Raw genomic sequence first — 26,203 nt, forward strand, 5'->3', positions numbered from 1 at the left:
AGTCTTTTCTAGGAGGAACTTGACAGAAGTTTCAGATACAGTATTCAAAATTGCAAATTTCAACCATTTGGGAACTGGGAGAAGGTCTACAGGAGGAAGTACTTATTCCTCTTGCAGTATCCATTTTGTTGGGAAATTGAAACAATTGTGTGATGTATAAATGAGATTGCAGGCTAATTATTGAAAGCTGTATTATGTATTAAGTATTATGCTATCAGTGTTTTTAATCAAGGTTTTATCCACAATCATGGATATTTGATCCAGGATGAATCAGAGTTAACTGTTGGGATGACTTGGGATAGATAAGAAGCCATGGTAAATTTGCTACAAGTTGAAAACTAGAATAGAATAGGATCGGATAGGAATGGGATTCTTTATTGGCCAAATGTGATTGGACACACACAAGGAATTTATCTTTGGTGCATATGCTCTCAGTGTATATAAAAGGGGAAAATACATTCATCAAGAATAAGATACAACAGTGATAGTCATACGTTACTAAATAAGCAATCAAATCATACTAGGAAAGGAATAAAACAATATAAATAATAGAGATACAAGCAACAAGGTTATAGCCATCAGTGGGAGGAGACAGGTAATAGGAAGGATGAGAAGAAGAATAGTAACACAGACTTAGTAAATAGTTTGACAGTGTTGTGGGAATTGTTTAGCAGAGTGATGGCATTCGGGGAAAAACTGTCCTTGTGTCTAGTTGTTCTGGTGTGCAATGCTCGATAATATCATTTTAAGGGTAGAAGTTGAAACAATTTATGTCCAGGATGTGAGGGGTCTGTAGATATTTTCACAGCCCTCTTTTTGACTCGTGCAATATACAGGTCCTCAATGGAAGGCAGGTAATTGTTTTTTCTGTAGTTCTAATTATCTGCTGAATTCTGTGTCTGTCTTGTTTGGTTGCAGAGCCAAACCAGACAGTTATAGATAATATATAATACTGTCATTTGTTAATAGAGGGTTTTGATTTTTTTAGTTTTGTTTTTTGTTTGTTTGCTCTTCTACCTGTTAACTATTTGTCCACTAATATAGGAAACAAATGACAGGTTAATATTTTGTAAGCAGAATTAGAATTTTTTTTGGGGGTGGGGGAAATTGGGGTCTGTTTCGCAAGATGTGGGAAACTAATATGTTGTAATGTATTTATCAGTATTCAACAGGAGGAGGATAATATGTTAATATATCTTTGTGTATTTTTAATACCCTTTTTAATGTTTTGCTCATTTCTTACTGGTGGTTGTTTATTTGCTTCTGTGATTTTTTTTGGAGTTTTTTTTTAATCCTTTTTTGGAGTTTTATATTTTAACATTTGAATAAAATAAAAATCATTTGGGAAAAAACCATTAAATTTAATAATTAAAGTTGCTCATTTCTCATTTAGGAGAACAACACATTTACTGCCCAAACTTGCTTATTTTCAAATACCACAAAGGAAAAAGAAAGCCTTCCCAAAGGGACTGTTATATTAATAACCCGCATCTTTAAAACAAAAAAAAATCTCAGGCCCACTTAACACATGTTTAGTATTTTATTTTAAATATAATTTACCTTTGATCTATCCTTAATTCATTAATGTTATTTTGGCAGTAAAACAAACTTAATATATTCTCTGCATATCCAAGCTACTGAAAGATAATTATTCTCTTTTTTGATTCTCCAACAGTAAATTTTTACAGGCTAAGGACGAGATGCACAATTTATGCACGCAGAAACATACCTTCTTTATGGTTGCAGAATATTGAGCCAGCATAGTCTGATCTAATCCTTCTATTTGTTTCAGCTTCTCACACACAGCATCTACGCTCATTGAGCTCAAAGGAACATGGGATGCTCCTGATCCAGGGACTGTCCCCTATGCAAAGGAGAAGTGCAATAGGCAATATATTTAAAAGTTTATTGTGATTCCTTTGTGAATACAAACAACAGCTAACATGTTTTGCGTCACCATTAAAGTATCAGGAATTGGGAATACTCACATACCATTAGAGGACTCACTGATTGAAGTATACACCATGATATAGTGTCAGAGGCAAGAATTTTCCCTGAAGGGTTTTGTAAGATGGAAAATAATTTTTTAAAGAAATTACTCCTAGCACAAAAATAAGGAAAATCTTGATGGACCTCTCCATTGTTTTCTACTCTTTCAGTACCAAGTTCATTCACAGTAGAACCTAGTGGATGGAGCATACTGCTCAAATGAAAAATAATCATGGCTAGGTTTAAAATATGTAAATTTGTCTCAAAGGCACGTGCCAGTTTTAGAGTATAACAAAAGATGAAGCAGTCCTGGAACCAGACATTTAAGTCAGTTAAAAAGAGGAAGGAGTATCACTTCTGTGTAGACATGCAATATTAGTGATAATGCTGTATAAGAGCTTCTCATATTTTTATTGTGCATGTAATGTCTTTCATGGTGTATGTACAATCATAGCACTAAAGCCTAGCAGGCTGCACTCATTTTCTATATTCCAAATAAAGTTTTTTTTTAAAGAAGAGTAGAAAGTACCTCACTCAATTTGAACAATAATCTCTGACTTAAAAACCAACTTGCTGTTTTCATGAACTCATAAATCCTAATAAAAGCTAATATAGTTAATAAAAAGCTGTAACTGAGAAAGTTGTATTCTCAGTTGCCTCATATTTTCTCTGAATGCATTCCTGTGACTAATATGCAGTTGATTTTCAAGATCAGTTGGAAGATTTGACTAAAAAGAAAAAGTAATTTAAACTAATGTTATGTTACCAAAAACAAGTACCAGAAAAAGTGTGAAGAATGGTGGACAATTCTGCCTGAGTCAAGTCAGAAATAAAGCGGGGTGGGGGGTGGGGGGACACTACTAGAAATGCTTGCTCACTCATATAATTAAATTCAAGATCTCAGAAGCCGAAAGGTATCTTTCTAGTGACAATTAGAAAAAAATGTTGGCTAATATGGCCCACTTTTACATACTCTAGGTTCAAGAATACTGTTCTAAAATAAATTTCTACAAGATGTTGCATTCATCCCCTCAAATTCCAAAGACAGATTAGGATCGTGTATCAATTACTTACAACTGTCTATATAAGTATTTAAAATATCAAATTGATAATTTCATGCATGTTAACATCAATGCAACATTAGCAAAAGGGTTTTTTAATTGTCAAACACCATACATTTTTCACAATCTACTTGTGTTGATAATCTGATCAGATGTAGAAAAAAGATTGAACATGCTACTACATTTTGGAATTAAAACTGAGATTGTTTTAAATGAACAGGCAGCTTTACATTTTAAAAAGTTCAATGGAATAAAAGAAACCATTCTACATACTGTATGTATTAAATAGGGACAGACTGAAGGATTTCTACATGTATTGATCAATATGTAGGAACAGAAATCAAACAGGCCTGTATAATCAATCTACATAGTTCACAATTTCAGGAAGGAGTTTTTGGGGGGTGTTGTTACAAAAGTCAGTATTTGTATAAGATTTTCATAAAGCTAGCTGTATTACCACAAGCACATTAAATTATATCTCTGCTAAGGAATGTATCCAATTTGAACTGTTTCAAATTCAAATTAATCTGCTTCTCATCTAAAAGTGTTGTTTTGAGTTGAAACCAGGCTGTTTCCATCATTTTGGACGTCTGTAAGAGGCAAGCAGCTGTTTCAAACCCATGTTAACTTCAAAATTGTCAAAACATTCAATTTTAAACTTGAAACACTTAAATTTCAAACATTTTGCATACATCTACTGTGTTTTTCAAGCACACTGTATCGAGAATTCTGGTTTTGTGATTTTAACTGCATTCCAACTACACTAATATTTATATCATACACGAAAAAAGAAAAAAAACTCAGTCTAAAAGATAGTACTGATGATAATAATTATTGACAAAAAATAGTTTTTTTCATGCAGTGTAAAATAATCCTGGAAAATTTATATTTAATTCATTCTCCGTGCGAGTGTATTCACACTATGATAAGAGATTCCCTGGAATCCAGCAGTGGAAGTGGATCTTAGAGGTAATATATGAAGATTATAATCATACATTCTTTTCTCAGTTACAGTATTTTTCAAATGTGTTGAAAGAACAAAATTCTGCTACGTTTTTGTCATGCAAAACCTAAGAAGCTGGACATCAAAAGCAAGGCCCAAAAAGTGCATTAGTGTACAGCAAGCATGGCATTCCATCATGATAACAGAAAAACATATGACCATTATTTAGGAAGTTGCTGTACCTGTCTTTGTCTTTTTAACCCAGTTTTACATAGCTTTAAAACAAAAACAAAAGAGAGCACAACTTCACATAATGAGTAAGGCAGCATCTATAAAAAAATAAGCTAGGACAGTTATTTAAATTTCCTCTTTGAAGTGGTAAAAAGCACCTGCTAAAAATAAATGTATTCTAATTAAAATGCCCTGATCCAAGAACTACATATATAACTAGATCCTTATAGACTATGTCCAAGATAATTTGGGGTCCCATACTCTAAGAAAATTGTTGGGTTTTCAAAAAGAGTTTCTCCTGTCTCACTTGATGTTCTGTAGTTCAAAGTAAGGTAAAATCCAACTACAGGGCCATAAGCCCTTTTATGCAGATAAGAACTCAACTACAAATTAATATCTTGCTATCCTAAGTTAATATCCTATTATTTTTCTATAGTATAGTGACTAGCTCAAGTAAAAAGTCTAATGTAATTGGAGGCTATATATAAGTTTACTAAAATATTTCAAAATCTTACTACAGCAGATCCATTTTCTCTACTGATAAGAACAGAAGGAACAATTGAAATCAAAACAATGGGCAGGTTTTAATAATTTAATCACACATGCAAACATGGCTTTAAAAATTTAGGGCTTCCAGCTTGAGCTTCTTCAGCGACAGACCAAAACCTTGTCTCTGCGAGGCTTCAATCCGTACTCGCCACTGGAGCGCTCCAAGCTGGCTACTTTCGGGGCTAAGCCACCCCATAAAGGTGGTGAACAAGCGGGAGACTGCCTGCAGGGTTGAGGAGAGCTGCATCTCTCCTTTCCAGCTGGCCATTACTCCCTTTCCCAAAGGCGGTTGCAGCGGTGGTCAGAAATTGACACCACAAAGAAGAACTCAACCGGAAAAGAATGTGCAGGAGGAAGATAAGAAGAGAAAGTTTTGGTTGACTGGGTCAAACAGCAAAAGCAACAAATAAGATACCCTGGAATTGAAACTATTAAAAAAAAAAACATTGTTCCCTAAGAAGATTTTTAAGGTGTGAAGGAGAGAGAAAAGGGGAAAGATTTGGGTTTTTTTTTCTCCTTTTCCTATACTGACAGCTAAGAGACTTAAGCAAGAAATTGGAAAAAAAATCCACGTTGACATTAATAAGCATTTAATGCTGAAAATAAAAAGTCAAAGGGATAATAAAGATTTCTGGATAATCAAAAGCTTTTGAAAACAGGAAAGGAGAGAAAAAGAATAAAAGGGCAGGATCTGGAAGGGAGGAGACTGCCTGGAATTAAAAAGAACTTACAGCAAAATCTCAATAAGACTTCCAAAAGATACATTCTAACTGAATTATCACAACAAAAACCCCAGGAAGAGAAAGTGGAAAAAGAAATAAGAAGAAATAACTTGGGACTATTTGGATTACTTGATGATTTCTGGATTTTTGGTTATTATATTTGAATGACTAAAATCAATCAGGTGGTTGTTTAAAACTGTTTAAAATGGCTCCACTTTTAGAAGAACTGAAAATGGAACTTAAAAAGTACAAAGAAGATGCACAAGAAGGGAGAGGTTCTTTTGGCTTCGTATTTCAGTTTTTAGAAATGGAGATTTGGAATTATGAGAAACAACAAGAAATGCCTGCAGAACAAGAAGATTGTGACAAAGAAGAAGCCATCTTTAATGAACAAGTAATCTTAGATGGGGGAAGAAAGGAAAGGGGGAAAAGAGAACAGAAAGTTTAAGATTGGGAAGAACAACTCCAAAAAAAAAATAGAGTGAAAAATAAGTATAAAATCAGAAAGCAACAGAAGAGGGAAATGCAAAAGAGAGAATTAGAAGTAGAGAGACAAGGGGGTAAAAAGGGGAGGGAGAAGATGAGAGGGAAGAAAGAAAGGAAAAGAAGTTATAAAGGACAGAAGCAAAATATAGAGAAACAGGGCCTATTTAGAGATAATGGGTGAAAACTTAATGGAAAAAGGGATTCTGCAAAAGTACATAAGATTGTATGGTTGTATTAGAAACAAATAATTTTAGAAAATATTAAACAATGTATGATTAAAATGTTTGATAAAATAGCTATCGTAATTCAGTGGAATGCTTGTCAATAAATAAATGTAACAAAATGAATATCTAATGATTTACAAAACATATGTGAAGAGAAATAAGGGAAAAATTAATTATGGAGATTATATGTGTCTTTAAGGAAGTATGATATTTGATTGAAAAGAAGTGTTAAAGATGTTAAGATTTTAATGATTATTAATGATAGAACTGAATTGGATTGGGATGAGGGTTTATAATTACATATATTTATAATCTTTTTTTTTTAAGAATATAGTGTGTATTATAAGAATGTACCAAGCAGAATTTGATTGGAAGTTATGTATTATGTATTATATTGAAGGTCATAACCTTAAGGTATATATTGAAATTTAAATAAGAGTTGAATGGATGTAATTAAAAGATATAAAGGTGTCATACTCCAATAAGTAACTACAGGAGAAAATTTGTTTAATGAGAAAAGATAATATGAAATTGAAACAAAACAGACAAAAGTATAAATATAATGGTTTGAATTGAGATGAGATAATCAAAATAAAATTGAAAAAATTAAAAGAGGGGAAAAACTATATAGAAAATGTAGAACAGTATAAGATATGGAATAGAACACAAAAACGAGCATGAAATTGAGTTTTGTGTCTGTATAAAGAAGTTCAACCTTATTTTCAAAAAAGATGTTTTATTTGTATTTTGTATGTGTCAAAACCCAAATAAAATTTTATTAAAAAAAAAATTAGGGCTAGTCACTGGTTTGAGAGCAGTCTTTTTAAAGTAATTATCACCCTTTTGTAATGCCAGGTAATGAAATGTGAGAATGACTTGGAAGACAGGGCAAAGAGAGACAACTAAGGGAATAGTCAATAGGCAACTTATCCTGCAGTAATGTGGGAAGTGAGGGGGCAAGTGGCTCACAGAGAGAGGGGACCCTCTTTATAACCCAAGAAAAGGGACTCAGAAAGAGGGAGGAATACATCTATTTTCAGATGTACAAGACTGATGTCAGCCTTGTGAGATAGATCAGGTAGGAAATACGGCCAGATGAGCTAACCTACTTTATTGTAAACATGAACAGAATCTTGCAAGTCTGAAAGTACATCCCCCCCCTCCCTTCCAGCCCAAAAAACTAGACAGGGTTCCTTCTGAGCAGCTTGCCTCACCCATATTCCTGCCGCAGGCTAAGTTGCCTTTTATCTTTCTATTCTCTTGACTGCAGTCTCTTCATCCTGTCTCCCAAATTCATTCCCACATACTACAGGTAGTCTTCAACTTACAACAGTTCACTCAGTGACTGTTCCAAGTTACAATGGCACATGACCATTTTTCATACAAGTGACCGTTGCAGCATCCCCATGGTCATGTGATTTATATTTGGATGCTTGACAACTGACTCATATTTATGACGGTTGCAGTGTCCCGGGGTCACAGGACCTCCTTTCGTGGCTTTCTGACAAGCAAAGTCAATGGGGAATCCAGACTCACTTAACCAACCATGTTACTAACTTAACAACTGCAGTGGTTCACTTAACAAATGTGGAAAGAAAGTTGTAAAATTTCTCACTTAGTAACAGAAATTTTGGGTAAGTGAACGTAAGTGGATTACCAGTAATATCTCTATAAAATAGGTTCCCTCTTCTCATTGCACATTGGCATCCCCTGTGGTACTTTCTCTTACATTACTTTCCCTTCCCTTCCCTTCCCTATGCTAACAAAGGAGAGATAATGCATGTTCCCCTGCCCCTTGGTTTAAGAATGATTGAAATATGAAAAATGAAGAACCAAGTAATTTTATAAATGGGATTATTTTCTTTTACAGGCAACGTGTTTAATGGACAGGTTATTGACTGTAATAAAGAACCTATCTAAAATATATTTAGCAGGCAATTAATTGTAATTTGTAGTTATAGATTCAATTTCATTTTTGCCCTGATCCTGCCCTTTCTTAGAATATGGCTTCTGGGTGATACATACACTCACAGGTACATATGCTTATGCTTAGGCAAACATCTGGGAGATAGGAGACAATTTCTAGGATTGGTTTCTGTTGAAACTCATGTTGAGAAGTTAGGAAGACGGGCAATGTACACAATTTTTACATCTCTTTTGCCTTTTATGAAGGAGGTCATTTTTAAATTTAGTAACTTTCACGTAAATATAAATTCATGGTTCCAAAGTGTTAAACTTTTTATGTTACATATACAGTATATCACAGGAGTACACCCCCTCACATTTTGTAAATACTTAAGTATATCTTTTCATGTGACAACACTGAAGAAATGACACTTTGCTACAATGTAAAGTAGTGTGTATACAGCTTGTATAACAGTGTAAATGTGCTGTCCCCTCAAAATAACGCAACACACAGCCATTAATGGCTAAACTGCTGGCAACAAAAGTGAGTACGCCCCTAAGTGATAATGTCCAAACGGGGCATTTTGAAAAGTTCATGCACAAACTGCATCTTAGGCAAATGAAGACAATAGTGTTCCTAGCAATAGAGCCACAGTGGCACAGTGGTTAGAATGCAGCATTGCAGGCTACTTCTGCTAACTGCAGACTGCCAGCAATTTGGCAGTTCAAATCTCACCAGGCTCAAGGTTGACTCAGCATTCCATCCTTCCAAGGTGAAGGCCTAAATTGATGGGGCCAATATGCTGAATCTGTAAACCACTTAGAGAGGGCTGTAAAGCACTGTAAAGCAGTATACAGGTCTAAGTGCTATTGCTATTGCTAGTGATTCAGCTGCTTATTCCAAACAATTTCTCCAGGACTTATTGTAAAAAAATGTTTTGTGTGTGCTACATGCACAATGAAAATAAGCCAAAAAGATAACACTGTGGCTATTTTTATTGTGCTTCTACTTGAGAAAAATTTACTTTCTAATACAGAATAAATGCTTACTTTCACACAGTGCTAATCTTTTCAGACACTCCTGCCTTCATTTTTGTTTTTCCTCCAGCTATTTTGATAATAAAATTAGATATCAACATCCTTTTTCTAAAGATAAACTATAGGAGAAACATATCTAATAAACCTGATTTATTCCAGTTTACTTTACCAACATTGATAAGCTATTGTCATGCCCCTGTCAGAATCTGATTCAGAGGGGGAAGGCCGATCAGCTGACAGGGAGTGTGGCTCTGTTGGCTGTGGAAGAAATTGGAGAAGGGCAAAGTCCAGCTGGGCAGAGCAGGAGAGAGGTAGAGCAAGGGAAGGGGGGTTTGGAGGAAGACCCAGGCCCACCCTCTTCATCCTAGGGCACGCAGGGAGCAATAGAGAAGGGAGCAACCTGAGTTGCATGGCTTATGGGGGAGGAAAGGGCCGATTCCCTTCATTAGCTGCAGCTGGGAACAGTGTTTAAAAAGGGAAGCTGCGCACAGCAAGTTGTTGGGAGCAAATCATGAATTATCTGGTTTCATCGAGGCTTATCTGTGTTCCTGGCATCTTCCCAACTGTGTGTGTTTTGCTGTGCTTTCAAGTCTGCAATTTCTTCTCCTGCCCTGTCAAGTTAATTACTGCAGCTTGGTTTGTTTGGATTTTTAGTTACAGTTTGTATGTACTTTGTTTTCAGACTGAATTTCCATCACTTAAAAGACTGTTCCTGGGACAGTTTTTCTCCAGCCAAAGGTAACCTGGACATTAGGGGCAAAGCTGGAGATAATAAAAGGACTCTTCTTGCTTATTTGACTATGTTGCCTTTGTGCCATGCTCCAGGTCATCACATCTATATGGTTTTGCAATAACAAAGAAAATTAGCAATAAAGGAGAATATTTGTAGCTCAGGGTTGAAATGAGGAGTCTTTGATGTTCCCTGACCTTGGTGGTTTTCTTGCAGATGTTTCATTATCCAAACTAAGTAATATCATCAGTGCTAGAGTAGCATTGAAGATGTTATATAGTTTGGGTAATGAACATCTGCAAGAAAACAACCAAGGCCAGGGAGCCAGGAGTAGGATTCAATCGGTTTTACTATCAGTTTGGTGACTATGTTTTGCGTGTGCTTGCGTGCTTTGCGCACACATGCACCTGACGCACGCTATGCACACATATAAAAATCCTTAAGTGCTGCTCAGACAGTTGAAAAGCCACTTTTTCCCTGCTTTTTCAACCTCAGCTGTGCCACGCAAAGGAGCTGAGATTGAAAAAGCAGGAAATAAAGAACAGGTAAGAGCCCAGGCGGGTGGGCCAAACAGCAGCAAACACAGAACCAGTTTGGTGTTTGCTGCTCTTCAGAGCTACCAGTTCTATAGAGCCAGGCAGAACTGGTAGCATCCCACCCTTGCAGAAAGCACCAAGGATCCCTCAAAGGAACCTAGGATTTGTTGCCATTAGAAATTGCAAGCACATATTTCAGGTTATTTAAAATTATTTCCTGTACACATTCAAAGCCCATTAATAATACCTTACAAATTTAAAAAAATTCCATGCCTCCTTCAAAGCAGACAAATGAATTTACTCACATTTTGTCAAATTATCACTTGGAACAAAATGCTTACATCAAATGTGTTGATCACTTGGCTTAAAAGAATACAATTAAAGAATACAATTCATAGTACATTTCTTTCAGCATTATGAGTTCATCTAAGAGGTGGGCCTCTTCTCAGCAGAAATGAACTGCCTTACATTAATTACTTAAAGCAATAAGGCTGTATGTCACTGCAGTATACACAGAAATGTGTGTGGTGTCCATCTGTTTAATGCTTGATTATGCAGTAGCATGACCTTCTGTACAGATACAAATCTATTAAACTGAAGTATTATGGTGGATTTCCCCACCTTAAAGCATAATAATCCTATTTTTTTTGTGTGCAGCAGTCTATGAATGATACCAAGCATGTTCCAAGAGGTTAAATCTGCTGTCAAATGAACAGTAGGCGAACCAGGGGATGGTACAGACTGGGATATGTCTTTGAAATATATCGGCATACAATCTAACAGAGACTCATAATCTACATTGCAGTGAGCATAGTAGAGGGGATTATAGCAGGATATAATCATTTTCTCTGAAGTGTTTGCAAAGTTGTAAAAGACTTTCTTTTTATAACAGGAATATTTAACATAGGACTATAAAATCAAAATCATTTTTTTAAAAAACAGACTAAAATCAATAAAAGGATGGTCAATCATTTTTGCAGGTAATGTCAAGCATGTATTTACACACAGCTACAAAGAGCAGATTTCAAATTAATGTTTTTTTAGAAAAGATGGATATATGGGAAGTAAGATTCATGTTTAATATAACCTATGGAAACACTTGTAAACCACAGTGTGACAATAATATAAATATGTGAAGCCAGCCTTCTGTGCAAGCTCAGCAGGAGTATATTCCAACATCACTACTGCCTAAAATCAGCTTTATGGTTTGTCAACTGCAATAACTCCATGGGTGTAACTGAGAAAGCACAGGTTTTATTTGACCAAATTATTTAGAGAAAGCATCAGCTAATCACTTCTACAGAACTGAATAGCCAATACAATGTTACTTTAAAGTATGATGGTGTGTCATGGTAAGTGTAAACTTCCTTGTGTTAGAAGCTCAGCAGTACACAAATTGTTTGACAACGTAAATCTGAATATATCAAATGTGTTTCATGAACAGAAAAAAAAACCCTACTAATGAAGATGTAACACGCTTTATATTACTAAAAATAACTGTTTTTGATAGACTACTGAAAGGAAGCATGGAAAATGTAAATAATATATTCTATAAGCAGGGTATTAGCCAATTCATTCACAAACTATGCTTATTAGTCTTCATCTATACTATTTGTCCATCAAGCCACTGATGCAGAATTAGTGAACGGCAGTTATAATTAAAGCAAATTCATTATTGTTGAGGAAGCAATGAGATGCTACAGTTCCACACCACATGACTACATTTTTACCATTGAGGGCTCTGTGGATATCGGAAGCCACTCATCAATATCCTCCTTGATAATATCCTAACAACAACAACAAATCATTATGACTTGGACAAAATGTTGACACACAAACACACACACAAAAATAAAAATAAACAATGAATGAAGATGTATCAAGGAATGTATCATTCCGTACACAGAATATTTTAAGCCAGGGTTAAAAATGGAACAGCTATATTGATCATTTTATTTGTTTGCATTTTTTCCTCTCTCTTTCCTATATTCATGCCAATTCTCCATTTAACATTTTAGTTTAACAATAAACCACAACTTTCTATTATATCTGAACTGGAGAAAAAATGTTTTGTGCAAATTACTACGTGTCTATAAGTGAAGAAGAAGGGACACATATGATCAAAATGTCACTTCCTTGTTAGGAAGAAAGTATCTTCCCAAACAAATATGTCTGTCACCTGTGGCCATCATGCCTAGAGGTGATTACATCTGATTTTGATTTATTTTAAAACGAAGTATAAAAGTCTCTGTATAATTTCATTCTAAATCCACCATTTTTCCTAATATTTCTTATTTCTTTCTGGAACGTCAATTGCTTCAACATAAATTCCTATGAAGATAATAAAAAATCTCTTCTGAGTCTTACTTGACCTCATGTCTTCCTTGAATTGCAGCTTGTCAATAATATGGGGGGTAACTTGGTACTGTCTTCTTCTGGAAGTTTTTAATCTCTAATGTAGTCTACATTTCTGGGATGCCCTGGGTTTTTTTAATTCAAGTTGTACTATTCAGGCCTGATCTTGCTTAATAATTTCAGAGACTAGCTAGGGACAAGCTGATAAGTTACTGTTAAAAGATTTTAAATGTACCAAAGTACGGTGCAATTATGAAAATGTATGTAAGGCTCAATTTTTAACCTGACATAAAATAAGAATTCTGCTTCAACGAAACTAGAAGTAAACTTCCCTATCTATTTTAAATATAATATACTTTACTCAACTGTTTGTCTTTACAATTACTAATTTACTTACACTAACTTAAAGGTATTTCTTTTCTTATGTTAGAAATGCATCAATTTGAATATAGCAAGTGAAACCTAACATACAAATGTTTTAAAAGTGGAACAAGATACATTGTACTGTCTTAACTAACTTTTATTTTAAGTGTTCCAATAATATTTCTAAAGAAAATATAGTTTAGGTATACATGTGCCACAATTAAACATATTTATTCTTGTATTACTTACTAATCTTATGTAAATTAATATGTTCATTTACTTTACAAGATACTTACTAGACCATTGCTTTGTTCCCTGGACAAATTCGGTTTTAGTGATGGACGGGAGGTGAGATGAGAACTGCCAGGGTAATACCTTGGCATGTAAACATATGGGGCAAAGAATGGCTATGGAAAGAAACATGTAACAAAAAGGGACCATTACAAAAATCAAAAGAACTTAATTCAACAAATGCTAATTTAAAAATGTAAAACATAATGGTTTAGTTCCTTGGGTAATTAGGCAGTCATATCTGGAAATGATCAAAATGTGAAATAACTAAATAGTTACCTACCCCATTTGAAATCAACAGGAAAGTTTCATATAGGTTCGATGACAGACAAACATTAAAATTAAACATTTTTATAATGAATGATAACATGTACATAGCTTCAATAAAAACTTTTAATACGGTTTAGAATTGCTAAAAGGCAGTCTAGCAATGTAAATCACTTCTGTTCCTTTCCAATGGTAGTATTATCCCTAGAAGCAAATCGGACTGAAACCATGGTTAAGAATTTTGGAATCATTTCAGAAGGTCTCTTATAAAAGTGAGAATCCATGCAGTAATTTGCATTTAATTTTTATACCAATTACAGAACTGTATCTCATTCCCTATTGGATAAAAATTCAAGAAACACTGTATACCCCTTTAAAAATTAATCTGTTTTGAAAATTATTATTTGAATCTGGACTGACATAGTAAAATACCTGAATTTAAAAGATATTATTGATATCATCTCTCAGTAGGTCCTACTTGGTCCTGCAAGACTGCAGCTTCAATTTTAGAGTGCATTAGAAGTTGAATTAGATTCCTTTAGAATACAAGCTGATACAAAATGAATTTGCATACATTCACTGCATCTCAGTGTTGAAATGCAAATAAGCATTTTGTCCGTGTATACAACTTTTCAGAGAATAAGCAATCAATCCAGGAAGTCCTTCAATTAATCAAAATGAAATTAAAAACCAGTATTGCATTACTGAAAAAGAAATATATCATCTCATAATTTGAAACTTAATATATGATATGCCCACAAGAGTATTACTGTTAGATAAAACAAAAGTTATAAGACTTCTTAGTCTGACTGTTTACACTTTGAAAAGAGTGAATGGGAAGTTATATGTTTATTAACATTTAGTTCATTTTAATTGAGCAACTGAATTATTCAAAATAATAACTTTGTTCAATCCATTTTTCAAAAATGTTTAATGTATTACACAGACAACACGCTGAACTTTTGAGAAAGCCCATGTCACTTAAACAAGTAAACACGAGTCTATAATTATATACATGGGCAATTTAATAATCATTTTAATCTATGCTTGACTTTAAGATAAAGAGGACTTCTTTTCTGCAGGGCTAATTAAATCTGCAAATCTTAAAACTTTGTTCATTTAACTGCCTATTGATAATATAAAAATATTAATTTCTACACACACTTGCACTATAACACTATTTACAAATACAATCAGCAGATAGCTATCGTTACTGCCTTTCTTCTGCTAAGATATAGGATTTCTAACCAGGTATGACACCCAAACTAAATAAAAGAGTGCAGATGTTAAACTGCTATTGTTTCTTACTCTGTTATAAAATGGATGCTGTGGTCCTGTCATTCCACTGTAGTAGCTGCTATGGGGCTGTGGTGATACAACTCCTCCATTGAAAGGTCCATTAAAAGAATGGGTTGAAGAGCAGGCTGATGATGGCTGACTAAATACTGATGATGCTCTGGGAGCCGCATCTTGTATAGGCATTGCAGGATATGGAATTGCTGCAATATTAATTTGGTCTCTTGCAGCCCGGACATCTGAAATATTCAATGCACCAGTGTAATTGTTAGAGAAGTTATAACTAATCAACTGATAAACACAAAGTGAAAGAATGGATTAATCTGAAATCAAATTTCTTGCATTCTATTTTTAAAATATAAAACTAAAATAAAATGATGGAATACCTGAAAAATTACAGTTAAGTTTGTAGATACATGGTATTTTTTGTTTTATTGCTTAATACCATGCAGATTCTTAAAGAGGAATTTTTTACTTGAGAAAACCCAGAGTCAATTTCTTTACAAAAAAAATTTTCTACATCAATATAGTAACTACTAGGGCTACATAAACTACATGCAAGTATGAGCTCTCAATTGCTTAACTGACGCATCTCTCCAAAGCTAACAGTAATAGAAGCTAAGAGGACAACCAAAATGTAAGATACTTACATCATTAATTATTGAAAGGATAATTGCAAATAATGATTGCATAAAGATTTGCTCTGATATATTTCAGTAAGTTTTGGGGAACTTAGAAAAAGGGTGGTTTTTTTGGTAATAGTAAAATTTATTGTATAATTAATTGGTGATATATTACCTGCAATAATTTCTCGCAGTTTGGGATCAAGATTCACTGTACATGGTAAAAACGTTTTTACATCTCGTGCTATAAGGACTGGAGTTCGTGATGACAAAAAAACTTCAAAATTTCGAATATCACCATCAATTTCTAGTAAAGGTTCAACATCTTTAGTTGTTGGAATATTCTTTGAAATTCTAAAGAAGGCAAAGAAAGTTCCAGATTAGAAAGCCTTGTCTAATACTATTTACACATATATGGTGTGTTTTCAATCTGGCTAGAGAAGTTCATTTTAGAATTCTTGTTTTTCTGTCTTAATTTTTTTAAAATTGTATTTGAAATTATAAACAACTATACACAAGAAACCAAGTTATCTATAAATTGAACCTATAAACAAGAGTTTTTAAAAATCTACATCATCTATGCAATCATGCCTAAAATTAGTACAAATATAATTATATCAGAGAACAAAGAGTTAAATGTGTCAACCATCTGATTTTTGTCAAACAAGACTCCAAAAAGAAAAGGAGCTAAAGACTTTAAATGAAAAACCACAGCTGAGAAGTCACATGAAGCAAATTAGCTGAATTTTAATGCCAGCTCTGCTTAAAACTGAATGTGAATAGTGTTCTGCGTATGTTAAACAATGCTTCTGTTCAGAAGCCAATAGCCTACGGATAGTTTATACATCAAAATCTCTATTCTAACCTTTTGAGCTTAATACATTAAGCTATTCTGCTAAAAGATATTAATGTAATTTATGAACTTTTGTAAAAAGAAAAAAAGAAAATAAAGGCCACTTCTGAAAAAAAAGAGTATTATAATCAACCAAGAGAATACTTATAAAGGAATTTAGAGCTGACCTTGGAAGATATGAGTAAGCTGTTAAGAAAGAAAGGAAATAACTATTAAGGAGGACTTGGAGAGGAGATTACACAGACCAGGCTTGAAGAAAACATGAGAAAGAAACTCAACATAACTCTACTTCAATACAGAGCACAATGAAATCTGAATAAGATTTCAAGAGTCTATTAATATACCTTACAACCTACTTCAACATATCCAACTGGATATGTTGGATCTACCTGAGGAAGAGACTCTGATGAACAAAAAAAAGAAGCTAATTAAAAAGTATACATCCAAATATCACTATCTCAATTTTCAGACAAAGAGTAGAATTTCAACATAACAAATGGGACAGCAAATCAGAGTTTTAAATAAAAGCAGCAAGAGGCCTTCTATTTTTATACATCAGGAGAAAGTAGAACAATGTGACTGATGGCAACAAGCAACAAAGTTGAGGCTTAAACCCCTCAGAAATGCTGCAGCAAGAACTGAAATAAGCAGCTCATGCTAAAAACCTTTACCTATCACTGATTTGATGCAGTTCACCATGGAGGAAGGAATCAAATTTGTGAGAGACTGATCACCAACTGTAAGTATGATTATAGGAGTCAGGAAGTACTTGGCTGCAGTTACTGCAGCTAAAGGTGGTATAAACAGTTAATGAAACTGAGGGATGATTATTTTTCCACACTGGCACGCTGTATGATTGGATTACTTTTTTTGAGATTAAATGAAGCAAGCATCTAACTCAGATCTAACTATTGCAAGAATTCAAAGAAAGCCCTGAAACATTCAATGGCAAAGATATGAAAAATTCAGAAAATGCAAAAGATGAATAGTCTTTCACTGAACTGTACATATAGTTGGAATTATACTATTTTATAAGCTGTAAAGTAACTTGAAGCCAAGAAGCAAAAAAAGAAATAAGATTAAGAAAAAATTTCCCTTGGGATTTATATCCGGTTACACTATATGACACATATGAATAAACTTCATTAAATCTCCCCCCTCCTCAAATAATTGTCCCTGAGATTGAAGGATTTTTCCCAATAGAAAATAAGCAAATAATCAGAAATTCCAACCAGTTTAAGGTTGTGGCCACATTGTTTAAATCATATCAAAATTATTTTAATAAAATTCATGCACTTTCCCATCAATAGTTAAATAGAAAACCAATTAAGTTACCTAAAAAATAAAAAAACCACTACTACCATCTACTGGAAAGCAACTCATGATATACAGTATCTTGCCCACGTTCTCTTTTTTAAAAACAATTTATATAGAATGCATAATTATTACATTTCTAAATACAACACTGCAAAAATAGAGAAACATACTTAAATTTTAATTTCAGCTTTTTCTGTTATGTATACATTAACAACAACAGCAAAAAAAGATCTGGGACAAAAGCTTTTAACTAAACACATAATTGCAGCAAAATTACAATAATTGTCCCAATTAAAGTAACCCTAGATGAACAGTTTGTCATCTTAATGTTCCAATAGTTTATATAAGGATCTACTTAATTAGATTAAATTGCTTTCTAATGTTAGTATCCAGTGTCATTTGCTAAAAGTTGAACAATTTAGAAAATTATTTAACAAAAGCAACTTCACTAAACACCAAGAATTGACATTCTTTCTTACAGATGAATAAGGCACATATATGTAACCTCAAATTACTGTAAAAATAAATGAGGCTTTTTATGGAAAAAGGAACTTTAAATATGGTGGTAAAAATTGTTCTGATTTTGTACTGATTCATATTTAATGAAAATTATATGTTTAAACTATTCTTTATTAGTGCAATCCCTTTTCAAATTATAATAAACCAACAGGATTGATCTGAATTAGAAATATTACAATTTAAAACCTTATTCAATAGCTAACAGCATAAGGAACATATATAAAAACAGCAAATAACTTTTTTTGGTACACATACACAAACTCATACATATTTATCCTGTCTTTCAGGATCAAGCTTTCAGAAGGTCAGTTAAAAATAAAGGAGCAAACCACAAATTAAAACATTTTATATAATCATTTTGTAATGGAAACATTGATAAATATATCAACATGTGCCTGTGAAGTCATTGCATTTTCTTGGTAAATTACATGGCAAACATCATAAGGTTGCACCAAATTTTTTTAATGAATATATTATTATTGTAAAAGCAATGTTTTCAAGAAATCAACAACTCAGAAATCCAATTGTTGCTCACAATGTTCAATCCTGGATTACTTCGAATGGGTGGTTGTTTCAACATCAAGAATAGTGATGTCCTCTAAGGTTTAATTATGTGATATTACTTAAGAAGTCAAGGACAACTTTATGCTCCATATTAAACACAAGTGCAACTCTATCACTGGAGTTGGACAGAACATTTTCAGAGAGCTTCAAGCTTCTTACAAAAAAAAAACACATAGAAATATTCATTTTATAAGGGTCAAAAGGCAGAATCATAAACAGCTACTTCTTCAATTTTTGGCTTAGTCCTAAATTCCTCAAGATGGACTTTTATTATTTCACTGGTACTGATAAAGAGAAAAATAAACAGAAGGTTCCAGTACCAAATTCAGATTGTTACAAATAGAAATAATGCAAATACAAACCTTTAGTTAGCCAGTAACCTGATACTTTCCTGAAGCTCTAGATCCCAAAATATTTTTGTACTTTTTTGTTTTCCAAATATGGTGCTATTGCTACAATATTAGAATAGATCTGTGGAGCTACAATCAAATTCTTAGTCAGCCATGATGCTTATTGGGTGACACTGAGCCAAACTTTTATCTCTCAGCCTAACCACTAACATGTGAATACATTCTACCACAGTTTCTTGGATAAAAGGCAGAACAAAAATAAATAAAATAAAAACCTGTGAAATGAAAACATGAAAACACCAACTGCTTTCAATGCTCAGAATCTCAAAACCTTAAATGTCATGCAGATAAATGTAGATGACATTTAAATGTTTGGTAAATGAAATAGTGTCTCATATATTCCTAGCTGTTCATGAAATATGATGGGTAACAAAAGCCATAGTAATCCAGCAACATAAAATTAATGCATTAGCCATCTGTTAACTAAATCACATGCCTCAAAAGTTATTTCAAAACTGTCAGTTCTTCTAATGTAACCATTGGACATCAGGTAAGCACTCAGTTGGAGTGAGTGCCACAGCCAGCCTGCTGTTCGAATCTAACACAGACAAAGAAAACAGTCCAGAATGCTCCACAAATTATAAATGAACTTAGTTCACCTTTGGCTTAAGATTTTCAATTTGTGGTTTCCTTGAGTTATGATATTGCATCTGCATAAGACATGTCTGACAGCATCAATATTTTTAATCATTCATAAATACTAAACCATAAAGTTAACCCCTACAACAGGGGTTTCAAACTCAATCCCATTGCAGGCCATATCAGGATTTTGTTTGCCCTTGGGGGGGCCTTGTGTCCTGGTCATTGTGGCCAACTGGGTGGGTGTGGCTAAGGTGAGCTGGTGTAGGACAGCATGGGCTGATCCGTCTCCATCTCCAAGACTGGATTCGACCCACGGGCTGCTTGTTTGACACATCTGCTCTACCACAGGGGTGTCAAATTCAATTTCATTGAGGGCCACATTGGGGTTGTGTTTGACCTTGGGGTGGGACGGGGTGTATGGCCGGGGTCATCAGGGCCAGCTCGACGACACTTGTGTTGGAGGCAACTGTGGTGGCCAAGTACTAAGAGAGGACTTCCCTCAGATCTTCCCTCACTCTCATTAAAATCTTCCTTCCTTCCTTCCTTCCTTCCTTCCTTCCTTCCTTCCTTCCTTCCCTCCCTCCCTCTTCATTTTCCTTTCTTCTTCTTTCCCCCTTTCCTTATTTTTAATTCCTTGTTCTCTTCCATTTTTCTTTGTCTTTCCCTTTCTCCTTCCCTGTCCCTTCTTGCATGCTCATTTCCAGGAAGCCCCCACTGGCCAGATCTAAGCACCCCACGGGCCGGATCCAGCCCACAGACCCTGAGTTTGTCACCCCTGCTCTACAACGTCCTTTTGAGAAAATTTATTTGAGGAGGTATCATACCTAAAATCTCTTTCTAAAATTCATTCGTCTATGACAGATAAGAATTTTGATCTTCCAGATTTTCAGAAATATTGCTAGCTTACACTTTAAATTCAACATTTTATTGTAATGATTGTTATATGGGGAGGAAAAGAAATTGCCATTCTTGTATTTAGTTATTTAAATATTTTAAGTTTTAAGTAATGGACTACTGTTTCCAACTTTGCTAGAGGTAACACATATTTGGGCTGTGTTAGGTGATAGGTTTAATTTTCATTCAGAATCTTATTAAGAAATCAGTTTTTATTTAATGATTTTTTTTGAGCTTCTGCAAATATAATTTTCTTTACCATCAATTCATCAATGGAAATAAACCCATGTTTTGATGGGTCAATATGGACCTGATGCTTTAACAGCTTTTAAAATATCTGATACATTATGAATACTGAAGAATTCAATTCAAACCGCTTTTTTCTTCTGTCAAAAAGAGAAATGGTAAAGGAACGGTTTAAAATATCTGTAACAAATATACAAGAAGCTTATAATCAAGAATTGGAAACACCAGTCTTTTCAAGCCAATGGAGTCAAGTTTTGAAGAATATTAAGTTTATGATCTGTAATTTAAAGTTGAAATTAATCCATCTAATTATATTGTTTTTCATATCTACTTGACACCTTCTAGACTGCTTTTGTAAAGAATGGACTGATCATTATTTGTGTTGGTGTTGCAAAAAATGTAAAGGGATTCTAACACATATGTTATGATATGTTCTCCTTTGTACCTCTTGAAAAAATAGTATACAATATGTTCACAGAATTGCTGAGTAAGCTGTTTTTAAAGGTACACATATTGAACTGAATTATACATTAACTTCTGGAGATGGGAAATATTACAATTCCATATGTAAAGGATTGTATTTCAGAGAAGTGATTTAGCAATTTTGAAAAAAATGTATGCTTTCTGTTAATCAGAAAATGTCACATTATTGCTCTCTTTGGGGAAAAAATACACAGGCTTGGGGAACATTGGAAGTTTATTTTTCTATTTTAAAGACTTACAAATCAGGTGAACTTGGGATAGATGTGCAGTTCCAGACTCTACTTTTTATGTTTATGTATTATGCATTTTTCCTTCCTCTTCAGTGACTGTTCATTTCTATTTTATACATTTCTGTTTGAAATGGATTAATAAAACTATTCAAATATTTAAAATAACAAAATTATTTTTTTTAAGTTGGAGATCTGAGATTAACCATACATTTTCTATCAAATTTGTAACAGTATTACATCAGTCTCCTTAATAAAAATATAGCAGTGCCATCTACTGGAAGAAGGAAACTAATTACAGTATTTAAAAGATACATGGGATACTTATTATTCATACTTATTTTAAAGTACAGGTGTAACTCGAAAAATTAGAATATTGTGCAAAAGTTCATTTATTTAGTAATGCCACTTAAAAGATGAAACCAATATAGGAGATAGATTCATTACATGCAAAGCAAGATAGTTCAAGCCGTGATGTGTCATAATTGTGATGATTATGGCTTACAGCTCATGAAACCCCAAATCCACAATCTCAAAAAATTAGAATATTGTGAAAAGATTCAATATTCTAGGCTCAAAGTGTCCCACTCTAATCAGCTAATTAAGCCATAACACCTGCAAAGGGTTCCTGAGCCTTTAAATGGTCTCTCAGTTTCAGTAGGAAGCACAATCATGGGAAAGACTGCTGACCTGACAGTTGTGCAGAAAACCATCAGTGACACCCTCCATGAGAGGGAAAGCCTCAAAAGGTAATTGCAAAAGAAGTTGGATGTTCCCAAAGTGCTGTATCAAAGCACATTAATAGAAAGTTATGTGGAAGGGAAAAGTATGGAAGAAAAAGGTGCACAAGCAGCAGGGTTGACCGCAACCTGGAGAGGATTGTCAGGAAAAGGCCATTCAAAAGTGTTGGGGACTTTCACAGGGAGTGGACTGAGGCTGGAGTCAGTGCATCAAGAGCCACCACACACAGACGGATCCTGGACATGGGCTTCAAATGTCGTATTCCTCTTGTCAAGCCGCTCCTGAACAACAAACGTCAGAAGCGTCTTACCTGGGCTAAAGAACTGGTCTGTTGCTCAGTGGTCCAAAGTCCTCTTTTCTGATGAGAGCAACTTTTGCATCTCATTTGGAAACCAAGGACCCAGAGTCCAGAGGAAGAATGGAGAGGCACACACTGCAAGATGCTTGAAGTCCAGTGTGAAGTTTCCACAGTCTGTGTTGATTTGGGGAGCCATGTCATCTGCTGTGCTTCACTAAGTCTAGGGTCAACGCAGCTGCCTACCAGGAGATTTTGGAGCACTTCATGCTTTCTTCCACAGACAAGCTTTATAGGGATGCTGACTTCATTTTCCAGCAGGACTTGGCACCTGCCCACACTGCCAAAAGCACCAAAACCTGATTCAATGACCATGGGATTACTGTGCTTGATTGGCCAGCAAACTCACCTGACCTGAACCCCATAGAGAATCTATGGGGGATTGCCAAGAGAAAGATGAGAGACATGAGACCGAACAATGCAGAAGAGCTGAAGGCCACCACTGAAGCATCCTGGTCTTCCATAATACCTCAGCAGTGCCACAGGCTGATAGCTTCCATGCCACGCCGCATTGAGGCAGTAATTGCTGCAAAAGGGGCCCAAACCAAGTACTGAGTACATATGCATGCTTCTACTTTTCAGAGGTCCGATATTGTTCTATGTACAATCCTTGTTTTATTGATTTATTGATTGCATGTAATATTCTAATTTTCTGATATTGTGGATTTGAGGTTTTCATGAGCTGTAAGCCATCATCATCACAATTATGACAAATCACAGCTTGAACTATCTTGCTTTGCATGTAATAAGTCTATCTCATATATTAGTTTCACCTTTTAAGTTGCATTACTGAAATAAATGGACTTTTGCACGATATTCTAATTTTTCGAGTTTCACCTGTAAGTTTCTTTCAACTCAATGGAATCTTCCAAACAGATATGAATAGAACTGTATGTATCTGTATTACAAAAAGCCCTAAAGAATGACAGCAATGAAACCAATGTCGGGGATTCATACTGCAAAACAGCAAATACTATTAGTTATATTTTGGAAACCCTGTTTTAATAGCTCTGTAACTGCCACATCTACAACATTATTATTTTCTTAACCTGTCAACAAGTTTTTACCTCTGCTAGAGAAAAGAAACAAGCTCCATCCAAAGATATCGACTTTTGCAGAAAAAGAACTGTTAGCCACCAAAATATACATGATACAGAGAAAGTGAATACATTCTTTCCTATTACATCAGAATCTAGTCAATCGATGAAATAGACTATTGATAACAAAGAAAGAGCTGCAAAAAGCAATAATTAAAAGATTCAATAAGAGCTGCCAATCTGGGCAACATTTTATTGGGTCCAGATATCAGTGACTATCAGCATGATTTTATACATTAATTTCAGTAGCAATATGCTTTTTAATGCCACTTCCTAGCTAATAGAGCCTGGAAGGTTCTCTTGTACCAATGTGAGTTTCTTCTGATAAAATGGACTAAATAAATCTAAGTTTTAACCAGAATGGCTACTTTTTATATTTTTAACACATAACACAAATCAGTCAATCCTAAAGCAAATCAACCCTGACTGTTCTTTGGAAGGAAAGATACTGAAGTTGAAGCTCAAATTCTTTGGCCACTAAATGAGAAGAGACAATTCATTGGACAAGACTCTGAGGCTGGGAAAAATTGAGGGCAAAAGGAGAAGAGGACGGCAGAGGATGGCATTGTTAAATAGTGTCATCAGCACAATGAATATGAATCTGGGAAAACTCTGGGAGACAGTGGAAGACAAGGGGTCTTGGCATGCTATGGTCCATGGCGTCACAAAGAATAGTGTATGACTTAGCGACTGAATAACAACACATAACAAATTTTAAAAGAAATTAAAAATAATTCTGGATCTGAATTATTGGACATTTGTTAAGCAAATTCTAAGACCTGGAAAATTAGTAGGCTAAGGAGCACATTTTGACATGAAACAACTATGTAATACTTTTTTCAGCATGTTTCTGGCCCACTGTCAAGGAGAAAGACCTCTTTCCAAGAGCATTTAAAAAAATAAAATGCGGCTGTTTCATCTTGACAAATTATACATTTGGATTAAATATTAGCTTCAGTTCATTTTTTTAAATATTATTTTAATTCCTTATTTATTACATTATACCATGTTTACCCCCAAAATAAGATCCAATTGGGAAATAAGCCCTAGCATGATTTTTCAAGATGCTTGTAATATAAGCCCTACCTCCCAAAATAAGCCCCAGTTAAGTTTGTCAGCCAGATGGATGTATTTAATACCATATTATCCCAAAAATAAGACCTAACCAGGAAAAAACCCTAATGTGTCTTTTGGAGCAAAAGTTAATATAAGACCTAAGTCTTATTTTTGAGTAAACATGGGTAAGTAACTCAAGTCAGCGAACATTGTTAATACTATTTCCTCCTCCTCATTTTCCCTACAATAACACTGCAAGGTAAGCTTGGCTAAGAGTGAGTGACTGGCCAAAAGTCACCCAGCCAGCATCTGTGCCTAAGAAGGAGCTAGAACTCATAGTCTCTTGGTTACTAGGCCAGTACCTTAACCCTTACACCAAGGTGGATCTCCATATTTGGATTAGCCAGTAGAGACGTCATTAGAAATAGATAGGAAGCCAACATTTAATAACGGATTATACTGTTAAAACAACACTTACCTCTCATAGATTGTTTTTAAAGTTAGTTGATCTGGAACACCTTCTGTTTCTTCCAAATATAATATAAGCCAGGATGTTCTGTATGGCCATTGCTCTGTCAAGTTGATCCAGCTTGCCAGCCTATCCCAATTGAAAGTGATCTGATTAGCTCTCAATAAACGCCCTATAAAATCAAGAGTTATATGCTTAGCAATATAGTTCACATTCCTACAAAATAATATCAGATAGTACAAAATTTCCTAAGAATCACATCTCAGTTTACAAGTCATTATATGCTCTTCTGAATTAACTCTGTATTTTAACATACCAAAGCCACAGTATTTTAATACAAATATGATTGATTGCGTGAGTATCAATAAAGAATTTTATTTTACATTACGCATAACAACTAACAATCTAATTATTGAAATTTCATAATAGAGATTTGTCATCCCAGTTATATCTTTGAACTATAAATCAAATGGATTTGTTTAACAATCCAAACATTTTAAAAATATGGGAATAAATATTTCTGTGTATTGTTTCCAAAGTTTAATGCAATCTCCAAATGTTGCATTTTGTATCTGATACTTTTTAATTCATATCCATACTTCCACTAATGGAATAGTTTCATTGGAAAAGGAAAAGCTGTTTCTTTCTGAACACAAAGCCCCAATTTTCTACTGCAGGCAGATATCTTTTTGAAAGGACAGACGTGCAAGGAGTCCAGAAGAAAGTGACAACTATCTTGCTCTCTCTTTAAATGGAGTTTTTATTTATTCCATAAATAAAT

The 26,203-nt window shown here is 34.3% G+C and overlaps 1 protein-coding gene across 3 annotated transcripts in view; it reads right to left on the reverse strand.

Moving 5' to 3' along the window:
• Nucleotides 1-26,203, reverse strand: part of KIDINS220 (kinase D interacting substrate 220) — a 61,819-nt gene that overhangs the window by 4,430 nt on the left and 31,186 nt on the right. The window contains exons 22-27 of one of the 3 annotated variants that reach the window (XM_087916896.1): nt 25,432-25,594; nt 15,785-15,963; nt 14,999-15,225; nt 13,429-13,539; nt 12,145-12,201; nt 1,730-1,864 (exon numbers count right to left, since the gene is read on the reverse strand). In XM_087916896.1, the coding sequence (XP_087773022.1) occupies nt 1,730-1,864; nt 12,145-12,201; nt 13,429-13,539; nt 14,999-15,225; nt 15,785-15,963; nt 25,432-25,594 (872 nt within the window). The remainder of the gene's footprint in view (nt 1-1,729; nt 1,865-12,144; nt 12,202-13,428; nt 13,540-14,998; nt 15,226-15,784; nt 15,964-25,431; nt 25,595-26,203) is intronic. The other 2 variants (XM_026695260.2, XM_087916903.1) reach the window with 2 other exon arrangements.

Source organism: Pseudonaja textilis, chromosome 1 (genome assembly GCF_049901715.1).
Source record: "Pseudonaja textilis isolate UNSWEBS1 chromosome 1, rPseTex1.2, whole genome shotgun sequence".
NCBI lineage: Eukaryota > Metazoa > Chordata > Lepidosauria > Squamata > Elapidae > Pseudonaja > Pseudonaja textilis.